Source organism: Scyliorhinus torazame, chromosome 9, assembly GCF_047496885.1.
Source record: "Scyliorhinus torazame isolate Kashiwa2021f chromosome 9, sScyTor2.1, whole genome shotgun sequence".
Taxonomy (NCBI): domain Eukaryota; kingdom Metazoa; phylum Chordata; class Chondrichthyes; order Carcharhiniformes; family Scyliorhinidae; genus Scyliorhinus; species Scyliorhinus torazame.
In genome coordinates, this window is record NC_092715.1 from 27,284,540 (window position 1) to 27,297,694 (window position 13,155).

General features: G+C 45.6%; 1 protein-coding gene across 4 annotated transcripts in view; it reads right to left on the reverse strand.

Moving 5' to 3' along the window:
• sh3rf1 (SH3 domain containing ring finger 1) overlaps positions 1-13,155 on the reverse strand; it is a 239,833-nt gene that overhangs the window by 61,187 nt on the left and 165,491 nt on the right. For all 4 annotated transcript variants that reach the window (XM_072515735.1, XM_072515737.1, XM_072515734.1 and 1 more), the window contains one exon: positions 4,830-4,940. In XM_072515735.1, the coding sequence (XP_072371836.1) occupies positions 4,830-4,940 (111 nt within the window). The remainder of the gene's footprint in view (positions 1-4,829; positions 4,941-13,155) is intronic.

The following is a 13,155-nucleotide window of genomic DNA, read 5'->3' on the forward strand; positions in this document are numbered from 1 at the left end:
GATCTGCGGGTAACTGTCTGTAGTGTTCTTGGTTGTTCAGTTGTCGGTATACTTCTTTGCAGTAGTCCGTTCTGTTCAGTACGACAGTGGCCCCCGCTTTGTCTGCTGGTTTGATGACGATGCTGTGGTTGGTCTTGAGAGCGCGGATGACATTGCGTTGTGCTTGGGTGACGTTCGGGGTTGTCTTGTGAATGCGACTGATGAATCTGGCATTGACGCGACTCCTGACGGTTTTAGCATACATGTCGAGTCTAAGGCAGCGGCCTTCCGGAGGGGTCCAATTCGACTCTTTCCTCTTCGGTTGCCACACCGCAGATCTCTCGGTCTGCTGTTCCGGTTCATTGGTAGTCTGCTTGGGTTCGCTGTTGGCCTCTTGGGGTCTGTGGAAGAATTCCCGGAGCCTCATTCGCCTGATGAATTCCTCCGTGTCTGCCGCGAGACTGATGGGGTCCATTTTGGTGGTGGTGCAGAAATTAAGCCCTCTGCTGAGGACTTCAATTTCGTCTGGTTGAAGGGTGTAGTCTGACAAGTTGACAATAGATTTCCCTGTATTGTTTTCTACTGTGACACCGGGGGTGGCTTGGTTGCTGCCGGTGGTGATGCCAAGTTTCTCAAGCTTTCTGTTCTTGGTATGCATATAGGTGGCATAGTATTGTTGTCTCATCTGTTTGGCGGTGTTCCGCAGCTGGTCTGCTGCATCCTGAGCACAAGTTGAGAATATGGCCTCTGTCTTGGTTTCCAGGTTGCGTCGTCTGCTGTAGAGCTGGCGGACGAGGTGGTTGAGGAGTGTGAGAGAGGTGCGGCGGCAGAGTCTCTCAGCGAAGTCTGTGTTGTAGGTCGACTTGAGTGGGTTTGTGATCTGTAGCCCTTTCGGGATCTTGTCTGCTTTCTTGCATCTTTGTAGAAACTTAATGTCAGTGTCTATATGCGCGGTCTTCCTGGAGATCCTCTCCACTTTGAGCCGGCAGTTTGCGGTGTCGATGGTAGCCATGATGTGGAGATGCCGGCGTTGGACTGGGGTGAGCACAGTACGAAGTCTTACAACACCAGGTTAAAGTCCAACAGGTTTGTTTCGATGTCACTAGCTTTCGGAGCGCTGCTCCTTCCTCAGGTGAATCCAAAGCTGAACATTGACAGAGCATCCCTACAGGAGAGCAGGCTTACTGAGAGCAGATTATTGAAAAAAAAGCATTACACCGTCATCTGGCAGGGTAAGAGTTCAGAGGAAACATGAGCGACGTGTACACCATGCTGCAAGGAACAAATGGTTCAGAAGTCACTTTGTCCATCCACCCCTCAACTCAAACAGGGCCAGTTAACCTTGCGCATATTTATGCTCCAATGCAGTGCTGTACAACAGAGGTACAAGACCAGTTCTATAAAAAGCTCATCAGAATTCCCAAGTCAGAACATCTTTACTTACTTGGGAATTGCAATGCAAGTGCAGCCATGAATCATGAACCACGGCCCTCCTACTTTGGACATCAGAACCTGGGAAAGGTAAATGAGAACAGGCAAAGACTACTTGAGCTTTGCTCCGACCATACGTTTTGTGTAACCATCACCTTTCAGAACCAACCGTGAACAAACCAAGGTGTCCTGGAGACATGCAAGATCAGGGCATTGATACCAGATGGATCTGATCATCATCAGATGTGACTCAGCTGACTGTGATATACATATCACTCCCAGGTGTGTACTCGGGTGAGGATGCAAGCCTGGAAGATTTTTCATTCAAAGCAGAAATGCCACTCTTGTACCAATGTCAGCCATACTCCCTACCCAGATAAAAACCAACAGTCCCTCGAATCAATTGAACAGGCACTCTCACTTGCTCGATGTGTTTCGGGGGGCATTGCATCAGCACCTGCAGCTTTGCCATACAAGAATGCAGAAGCAAAATGGAACCAATTATCAGACATCATCTACAAGACCACAGTCTGACCAAGGCATTTGACCATGTGGCTTCACAGCGCCAGGGACCCTGGTTCGATTTCCGCTGGGTCACTGTCTGTGTGGAGTCTGCACGTTCTCCCTGTGACTGCGTGGGTTTCCTCCGGGTGCTCCGGTTTCCTCCCACAGCCCAAAGATGTGCAGGTTAAGTGGATTGGCCATGATAAATTGCCCTTAGTGTCCAAAAAGGTTAGGAAGGGTTATTGGGTTACAGGGATAGGGTGGAAGGGAGGGTTTAAGTGGGTCGGTGCGGACCCGATGGGCCGAATGGCCTCCTTCTGCACTGTATGTTCTATGTAATCTCAGTATATGGGAAGCAAAAGTGGAAAAATGCTGATTGATTCGGGGCTAACATCACTGTGATGGTACCTGTCATTGAACCAAAGCGGTCTGCTCTCATTAATTACAAAAGAGATCCAAGCGAGACAGTTTTGAATATATTAAGAGCTGCTCGAAATAAAGGTCAACAGTCTGCTAGGCAGTGTGCCAATGACTACTGGTTTCAACGTTGGCAAATATCTAGGTGTCCTTTGACACGGGCAATGTCAGAGGAATGTATGAGGGGATCATAAAGGAAATAGGCCCATATGCAAAGAAAATGGCTCTATTGAAAACAAAGGCAGGGGAGGTCATCACTGACTGCCATGAACAGTTGGGAGAGGTGGGTGGAACGCTACCTCGAGTTGTACCGTAGGGAGAACACCATCACCGAGGAAGCTCTGGACACTACAGAAAGTCTGTCATGACATTGCTGGATATCGAACCCAGAGTGGAGGAGTTTATCAAAGCTATTAAGTTGTTTGCAATGGGCAAAGCTCTAGATGCTGATATTGTACCACCTGAACTCACCAAACATGGGAAACAAGCACTCTTACAACATCTGCATGAACCACTAAGTCCCGACTGGAGGGAGGGGGCAGTGCCCCAGGATATACGTGATGCTAAGATTGTGACCCAATACAGTGATTGCAACAACGATCGAGACATCTCCCTGCTGAGTATCATGGGAAAATTATTTACCCATGCTAACCTTGTCAGACTGCAGATCCTGGCTGAACACATCTATGCCAAATCCCAGTGTGGATTCAGAGCTGGATGATCTACAATTGACATAATCTTCTCAGTTTGGCAGCTGCAAGAGAAATACTGTGAACAAAGGTGACCACTAAATATTGCCCTCATCAGTCTGACCAAGGCATTTGACCATGTGAGCAGAAGCGGTCTATCTAAATTGCTGGAGAAAATTGGTTGCTTGCTGAACCTGCTCAGTATGATCTGTTCGTTCCATCACAACATGATGGGGATGGTCAGCTATGACAATGCATTGTGGATCTCAAAGTGGAACATATATTTCTTTTTGCTGCTGTCATATGCCTTCAGGTCATCTACAGAGGGCGTCTACTTACACACCAGGACTGTTCAGCTTACCTCGCCTGAGATCCAAGGCAAAGGCGTACTGAGTGTTCATCAGATAGTTGCTCTACATTGATGACACCGCAACATTTCATACTGAGAGATTGCAGCGGCAAATGGTCAGATGTTCTCACTCCAGTCGCGAGCTTGGTTTGACCATCCAAATCAAGAAGACGGATATTGCCTGATCGCCATTTTTCAGCACTGACAATGTGATGCTGGACGTTGTTGATAGCTCCCCATACCTAAGCTCCACAATGACCAGGAATCTGTCACTGAAATCAACACACGCATCACAGAAGCTGCAGCTTTTATGTCCAGGCTGAGTATATGCAACCTGACTGAGAACACCAAACTGCGAGTCCACTAAGTACATCATCAGCGCACTCCTTTATGGTGGTGAAACCTGGACATCATATACTAGGCAGGAGAAGAAGCTCAACAGTTTCCACCTTTGCTCTCTCGGACATATTCTTGGTATCCCTTGGCTGGACTCAGAGATCCTGGAGCATGTTAATTCCATCAGCATACACTCATAGCTAAGTCACAACATCCGTGCTGGTTCAGTCACGTTCATTGGATGCTTGACAGTCGTATTGCCAAAGACCTTCTGTGCAGTGAATTGGCCACTGGGCCGCTACATCCGCTGCAAGGCACCCGTAAGTGTGAAATGAAGATGGTGGGCATCGACACTGACAGTCGGGGGAGAATGTCGATGCCATAAGACCATAAGACATCGGAGCAGAATTAGGCCACTCGGCCCATCGAGTCTGCTCCTCCATTCAATCATGGCTGATATGTTTCTCATCCCCATTCTCCTGCCTTCTCCCCACAACCTCTGATCCCCTGATTAATGAAGAACCTATCGATCTCTGTCATAAAGACACCTAGTGATTTGGCCTCCACAGCCTTCTGCGGCAAAGAGTTCCACAGATTCATCACCCTCTGGCTGAAGAAATTCCTCCTCATCTCTGTTTTAAAGTCTGAAATTTTGTCCTCTGGTTCTGATGCCAGCTGTGATCTCCGGAGGCTGACAGTTTGGAAGGACAGAAGAGGCAAGAAGCTCAGCTGGTCAATACGAGGGCCCAGAGGAAACAAAGAACAGCATTATGCACCATCTCAGCCCACTGACCTCCTCTGCAGCAAATGCAGCAGAGACTGTCGGCTAGGCTGGGTCTCCAGAACCACACCAGGAGGTGTTGAACATAGTGTTACTGGTCACCACAAGACGATGGTCTTACAAGACAGAAGACCATGGCTAGGTTAGTGTACTGTTCTTACAGTAACCAGCGTAAACAGATTATTCATTTTCATCACAATGGAAAACTTTACATTCATATATTACAAACTCCAATGTACTTGCTGACTCACCAAGACTGATTACACTAGGTTGATAATTCAAATTTAGAAGTTGATGCTAAAGATACAGCTTCACATTCTCTCATTACATATAATATACTTACCCCGGAACCAACAGAGTAGGTGCCCTCTAGAGGGAAGACACATGGAGCTACAGTATTCACAGGACTGCTGGGAGGTGGGGTCACTATTAAACCAGTAGTGCTAATGTGAACCTGTTAACAGAGAGAGAGTGTATTATGTCACACAAAAAGTATGACATTGCATCAGCAGCAAATCACATCTCAAAACATCAATAATTTCAGCATAACGTGCACTGCAATGATCAAGGAACAGATCCATTTAAACCAGCGATTATTTCAGATTATATTAATCTTAAGACACACCACCCAAAATGTACATATCCACGAGAGATCCAAATGTTGAACAAAGGTCGTCATTCTACAACATCTGAAAAAGGTTGTGGAAGGACAGCCGTTTAAACCCTGTTTAGGAAGTTTAAAGGAGGGTGGACATAGTTTGAGGGATGATTTTAGTGCAAGCACACCTATAGTGGGGTAGACAACATGGCGGACAAGCAGTGATGTTCTGTCGAATGAGGGAAAGAGTATGTACAGGCTGGATCACATTCTTGAGAAGCCACAAAGCATTTGGAGACGAGGATACCAATGCGCTAGAACACAATGCCAGCAGCAAAGCTTAGCAACAGTGAATGAAGTTTGTATTTTCAGAATAATATGCAAATCAATACTTTGATGCATTATTATGCAATACATTTTCAAAAATTATACTCATTATCCATCCATATCCGCTTGGGTTACCCAGTAATTCTTTCCATCACTTGGTTAGGTGGAATACTGAACAACGAACTTCACACGGTAGCACGGTGGTTAGCACTGTTGCTTCACAGCTCCAGGGTCCCAGATTCGATTCCTGGCTTGGGTCACTGCCTGTGCGGAGTCTGCACATCCACCCCGTGTGTGCATCGGTTTCCTCCGGGTGCTCCAGTTTCCTCCCACAGTCCAAAGATGTGCAGGTTAGGTGGATTAGCCATGCTAAATTGCCATTAGTGTCCAAAAAAAAAGGTTAGGTGGGGTTACTGGGATAGGGTGGAGGTGTGGGCTTAAGTAGGGTGCTCTTTCCAAGGGCCAGTGCAGATGTGATGAGCCGAATGGCATCCTTCTGCACTGTAAATTTTAAAAGATCAAACCAACAATATAATTTTCTCTAGTTACTGGTAAGGATTACTGTCTTCCAAATTAAGTATGCAATGTTTTAATTTGGAATCAGTAGATCTGACCTTTAAGTGCAGGTGGTCACAACATTAATCCTTGCCAGCACACAAGTTTTTGATCTTGCGGTTGAAGTTGCAATCCTAGAGTAAAGCGGGCTTCATGTAGACATTTGATGGTTATTTTACTTACTGGAACTTTGAAAATGAAGACACCTTAACTAACCCAAACATTTTTCTTTTTTGAATCGATGTACAGACTGGAAGAATAAATTGGAAAGCAGAGTAACATTTCAGCCTAGTACAACACAGTTTTGAGGGACAATGCTCCCTGTCTTCCACACCCAAGCTATTCCAATTTTTATGATGCATGTAGTGTTGCAAATTCCCGTTGTACCTAGTTTGTGACAAATGGCGGGAAAGTTACAATTCCGACCTTTCTCTGTCTTTTGTGACCAATACAAATAATCAAGAGTGGAAGGAACTGGCATCAACTTTCCCACATTCAAGAACTGAAAAACCACAGTTCCTGAGGGCTGGAAACTTGGGAGAATGCGATGGTGAACCAAACCGACAAATCCAGAAGTGCAGACTGAAAGGTGATGATTCACTTTTTCGAATACAAAACCAGCAATTTCTCTTCGTGAAAGCTGGCGCACAAGTGTGTCGAAACACTGAATTTTAGAGAACTTTATCTTTAGTACCCAATTATTATTTTTTCCAATTAAGGGGCAATTTACCGTGGCCAATCCACCTACACTGTGGGGGCGAAACCCTCGCAAACACAGGGGAAATGTGCAAACCACACGGATAGTGACCAAGAGCCAGGATCGAACCTGGGACCTCGGCGCCGTGAGGCAGCAATGCTAACCACTACGCCACCGTGCTGCCCTTTAACCTTTAACTTACATGTTACCATTTATAGATATGTATATGTATATATTCTAGCATAGTCGCTGCTAAATCCAACAGGTAATTTAGGGAACAAGAAAAGTCGTTGAAATGTGTAACTCCCTACCACAAGGAGTAAATGAGACACTAGCATTAATGTATTTAAGTGCATGTCACGTGGATGTACCTTCGAGAAATGGGTGTTTATCAAATAGCTGCAGTGATGTCAGTGTGTGGGTGGAGCTGGGCTGTCTGTCTTTCACTTTCGTTTTTGAGCTGCAGTGTGTGTTTTGGTTTCGTTTTCAGAGGTGGATAGCTGCATTCAAAGCCAGCAGCTGTATAATGATCTCTCTCTCTACAAGCTAAAGAATGTCTTCAGATCATTGATGATTTCAAAGTAATACCTGTTTCTGTAGAGCATTTAAACCTGCTGTCTTTATTTTAAAAAGGATTTAACTTATGGATGTTGTTTGGGAAGTTATTAAGGGTTACCTATAGAATATTGTATTTGGGAAAGTATCAGTGTTTGTAGTTGATACGATGTTTACTGTGTGTTTATAAAGTGTTAACTGAATTCATAGAATAAACATTGTTTTGTTTTAAACATACTTTAGCTCTCTGTTGCATCACACCTGTAAAGTGGGCCCTTGTGCTCCCCGTAACCAAAATCTATAAACAATTGTGTGTCGTGTGAACTCCATGATATACTTTGGGATTCTCTAAACCCTGGCCCATAATAGACAAGCAAGATAAATAAGAGGGAGCAATGAATGGAAGGATATAGGGTAGAGAAAGAGGGCTGCAGAGCATAAAGACTGGCATGGACCAGTTGGACTTTGGCCTCTTTCCCTTGTTGAACATTCTATACAATTCTAATTAAAACATCTGAAAATTCTCACGTGGAAGTAGACGTTTCTTAACAGCTAGATTTTAAGCGGTGTCTTAAAGGAGAGAGGGAGAAAGTGAGATGATTAGGGAGGGAATTCCAGAGCTCAAGGCCAGCAGCTGAAAACATAGCTGCCAACGGGGGCACAAAAGAACATCCGGGGATGGCTCTGTGTGCTCTTGTCAAACATCTCCTCTGAGATACGATGAACATTTCAACATCTGAACCAGCTGTTCAGTATTCACTAAACATCCACCTAAAATCACCCTCAAATATATCACTGTGAGTTTATGTAAACCAGTAGAAAAATAAAATATGCTCTTCACACATTATCAGGGCTCCTGTTTTAGTTACCACTAATATGAGAGCTGCTCTTTTAAAAAATTGTTCATGGGATGTGTGTATCAATGATAAGGCCAACATTTATTGCCTATTCTTAACTGGCTTTGAGAAGATGGAGATGAGATGACATCTGCAACCTCTGCAGTCCATCTGGTCTAGATACACTCACCGGGCTGTCAGATAGGGAGCTGGAGGATATTGATACGATGACAGTGAAGGAATAGCAATACAGTTCCAAGTCAAGATGGTGAGTGGCTTGGAGGGAAACTTGCAGGTGGTGGTGTTGCCATATATTTGCTGTCCTGGTTCCTTTAGGTGATAGAGATCGTGGATTTGGGAGGCGCTGTGAAAGGAGATTTGGAGAGTTCCTGCAATGAATCTTGTAGGTAGTACATACGGCTGCCGCTGTGCGCCCGGAGTGAATGCTTGAGGGATGAATGGGTCAAACAGGCTGCTTTGTCCTGAAAGGTGCTGAACTTCTGAGAGTTGTTGGAGCTGCACTCATCCAAAAAAGTGGACGATATGCCATCATGCTCCTGACATGTGCCTTGTAGATGGTAGACAGGCTTTGGGGAGTGAGGTGAGTTCCTCACCACAGAATTGCCAGCATCTGACCTGCTCTTGTAGCCACAATATCTATATAGCTGGTCCAGTAAAGATTCTCATCAATGGTGACCCCAGGATGTTAATTAATCATAGAATCTTAGAATCTCTACAGTGCAGAAGGAGGTCATTTGGCCATTTGGGTCTGCACCGACCCTCTGAAAGAGCACCCTACCTAGGCCCAGTCCCTTGCCCTATCCTGTCTCCCTAACTAACTTGTACACCCCTGACACTAAGGTGAAATTTAGCATGGCCAATCCACCTAACCTGCACATCTTTGGACCGTGGGAGGAAACCGGAGCACCCGGATGAAACCCACGCAGACATGGGGAGAATGTGCAAACTCCATTCATACAGTACCCAAGGCTGGAATTGAACTCGGGTCCCTGGCGCTGTGAGGCAGCAGTGCTGACCACTGTGCCGCCCTAATGGTGGAGGATTCAGTAATGGTAATGCCACTGAATGTCAAGGGGAGATGTTTATGATCTCTCCTGCTGGAGGTGGTCTGGCACTTGTATTGCATTAATGTTCCTTGCCACTTATCAGCCCAAGCCTGAATCTCCTCTTGGCCAGGTCTTGCTGCATGTGGGTATGGACAGCTTCATGATCTGAGAATTGTAAACAGTGTTGAGCGTTGTGCAGTGCGCCCGCCTGCCCCCCCCCCCCCCCCCCCCAATACCCATTGACTCCAGTTTTGCTAGGGCTTCTTGAAGCCAGTCGGTCAAAAGCTGTCTTGAGATCAAGAGCAGTCACTCTCACCTCACCTCTGAAATTCAGCTCATGTGTTAATGTTTGGATCGAGGCTGCAGTGTGGTTTGGGGCTGAGTGGCACTGGCGGAACACAAACTGGACGTCAGTGATCAGGTTCTTGGTCAGTAACTACCATTTCAATGGCACCTTCTAACACTGGAGAGACTAGGTTAAATTTGCCCTGCTTCTTGTGCACCAAGACATACCTGGGCTATAATCCACATTGTCGAGTAGATGCCAGTGCCGTATCTTTACTGGAACAGCTGTTCAGGAACCAGCTTCACTCTAATTTGTTTGTTCAAGCTATTTTATATTCCATGTCTCTCTATTCAATGTCTGCCCCTAAAGAAACCTTCAGTTGCAAGCTATTCAGCACCTGCAGCTCCCTTTGTCGAAAATCCTTTGTAGTCTACTTATTAATATCCTGAAGAGTTGCAATAGGTTCCACAAAATCAATTTAAGATGCTTTGAAAGATCAAACGATAGGACGTGGGAGAGGAAAGGCACACTTAGACGCTCCATTCGGGCGGCCTGCAGTTCTTCCATCATAACACTGAACTATTCCTTACAAATGTTTTCCTCTACAGAAATCTCCCGAGAGGACCAATCCGTGAGGACCGCCATTTGTCTTAATTTTTACTTTCAGCAATGTGAATCTGCGCGCCTGACCCCATCGGTTTGAAGTACGGTACTGTTAAGAGATTTATGTTTTTCTGTAAGGGTTTACAATTTAAAATATACCTCAGCAAAAGTCACTTCAAAGTCACCAACTTCCAAGTTTGAAAAATCCCAGTTCCTTTGGGATTTCAGCACTCTGTCGTCTGAGGCTCGAAATACGTTTCATGGTTTTTCTCTGCACTGCTTTCTAAGCTTGTGGTTTGGGTTACACTATACTCTGGGGAAGTTCTGACAGAAGCATTGTGTAGTTTAAGCTTGATATTCTAATATTGTCCCCTGCTCTTCTGGTACTATGGCTCATCAATCCATTCAATTTGTCAATTGCTGTTCCACAGTGAACACCAGCGAGAGCCTTGCCTAGAGATGCGTAAAAAGTTACAACACAGAAATAGACCAGAGTCCAACTAATCGTGTTGCCATTTAGCCTTCATGTGAGCACATAGTTCCAACCATCTAGCTGAACAAGGGTAGCAGATGCATGGGAATACCATCACCTGAAAGTTCCCCTCCAATTCACTTAATTCTTGGGGCTTGGAAATACATCGCTCTTCTTTCACTGTAGCGGAGTTAAAATCCTGGAATTCCCTCCCTGCCTACACCAAGGACTGCAGCGGTTCAAGAAGTCAGCTCATCAATACCTTCTCAAGGGCAATTAGAGATGGGCAATAACACTGACATCCTAGAGCCAGTTTGCAAAATTCACTGCAAACTATTTGGATTCCATATATTTTAGCGCTTTTCCTTCATCCATCTGACCAATCTAATCTCATAGAACATAGAACAGTACAGCACAGAACAGGCCGTTCGGCCCTCGATGTTGTGCTGAGCATTGTCCGAAACCAAGATCAAGCTATCCCACTCCCTGTCATTCTGGTGTGCTCCATGTGCCTATCCAATAATCTCGAATGGTGATTTTGTTTCTGCTTCAATCACTAACCCTGGAAGCAAATTCTACAACTTTACAGCGAGCTGCGTAAAGACATTTCCCCTGCCGTCTGTTGTAAATGGTAATTTGAGGATTTTAATTCAATTCAGAAAAAAAACAACCTGTAAATGGAAAGCTGGTATCAGTGCAAGTGACCGTGAAAGTGCCAGGTTGTAGTCAAAACGCAAATGATTCGCTGGTGTTTGTTAGGGAAGAAATCCCGATACCCTTACCTAAAGCAAGCCGTTTGGATCGATAAAAGAACGGCACACCTCCATGCAGCACTTCGAGGAGGGGTTCCAGCACCATTTTCTCAGGGTCATTAAGGATGGGCAATAAATGCACACCCTGCCAGTGATGCCCACCCTGAGAATGTTCAGACAAAAACCTCCTGTATTTAATCTTGTAGCAGGAAATTGTGTGAGGGGGGTGCAGCAAGTCAACGGATAACAACAAGGTACTAGATTATGGTTGTGATTTGGGTAATGATAACCTGAGTTTGGAGCTGAATGCACGTAACTTTAGTAACAAACTTGATGAATAATTAGCGCGAATAAAAATAAATATGTATGACTTGTCAACCATTACAGAGACGAGGGGCACGGTTTAATTCTTAAAAATCAGAGTCCGTGTTGTGGAGGATTTCCAGGGTCATTCCCGGCACGCTATTTAACGGCACTCTGTTGTTATTTTCCTTGTCTGATCAGCGGAGCTCCTCAGAGCAGGAAAAGATCAGATGCCATTTTTAAATGGCACTCCGCTCTCTTGATCCCCGAAGCGACCCCCACAAAGCCCCAACTCACCTGTAAGAGGGTCCTCAGGCCCGCTGTACCCCAGCTCACATTGGCAGGGGACCCCCAGGCCCAACCCCTGGTGTGACCAAAATGTCAGCCTGGCCCCTGCCAACATGGCAGGTCCAGCTGAGCATCTTGGCAGTGCCAGAGTGGCACCCAGGTGGCACTGCAGGGAGTCACTGCCAGAGTGCCACGCTGGCAGTACCAAGGTGCCTGGGTGGCACCAGCAGTGCCAGGGTACCAGACTGCCTGGAGGCCGAACACCCGGGGGCTCCGATCACCTGGGAGACCCCCACCCTCCAAGTGCCATTCCGCTTGGTCCCTGTTTGTGGGGACCAGTGCTGAACACCGCCCGGCTGGTGTCTCTCTGGAGCCAGGGGCCTGGGTTTGATTCCCGACTTGGGTCACTGTCTATGCGGAATTTGCACTTTCTCGCCGTGTCTGCGTGGGTTTCCTCCGGGTGCTCCGGTTTCCTCCCACAAGTCCCGAAAGACATGCTGTTAGGTGAATTAGACATTCTGAATTCTCCCTCTGTGTACCCGAACAAGTGACGGAATTTGGCGACTGGGGGCTTTTCACAGTAGCTCCATTGCAGTGTTAATGTAAGCCTACTTGTGACACTAATAAAGATTATTATTTTAATGGAGGACGTGGTCCGAGCAATTGTAGATCCATTGGTGGTCATTTTCCAAAATTCTTTGGGTTCTGGAATGGGTCCCTATTGATTAGAGAGTAGCTAATATAACCCCACTATTCAAAAAAGGAAGTAGAGAGAAACAGGAAATTATAGACCAGTGAGCCATACGTCAGTAGTAGGGAGGTTGCTAGAATCCATTGTCAAGGATTTCATAGCATAGCATTTGGAAATCAGTGGTATAATCAGACAAAGTCAGCATGGATTTACAAAAGGGAAATCATGCTAGCAAATCTACTTGATTTCTTTGAAGATGTAATGAGTCGAGTTGACTAAGGAGAACTGGTGGATGTGGTTTATTTAGACTTTCAGAAGGCTTTCAACAAGGTCTCACATGGCATATTACTATGTCAACTTAAAGTGCAAAGGATCGTGGGTTGTGTCTTGGAATGGATAAAAAGCTGGTAAGCAGACAGGAGGGAAAAAGTTGGAATATCTGGGTCTTTTTCCGATTAGCAGGCAGTGACTAGTGGGGCACTGCAGGTATCTGTGCTAGGACCCCAACTGTTCACATTATATGTTAATGATTTGGACAAGGAAACTAAATGTATTATCTCCAAATTTGCAGATGATACAAAGTTGGATGGGAGGGTGAGTTGTGAGGAGGATGCAGAGATGCTTCAGCATGATTTGGAG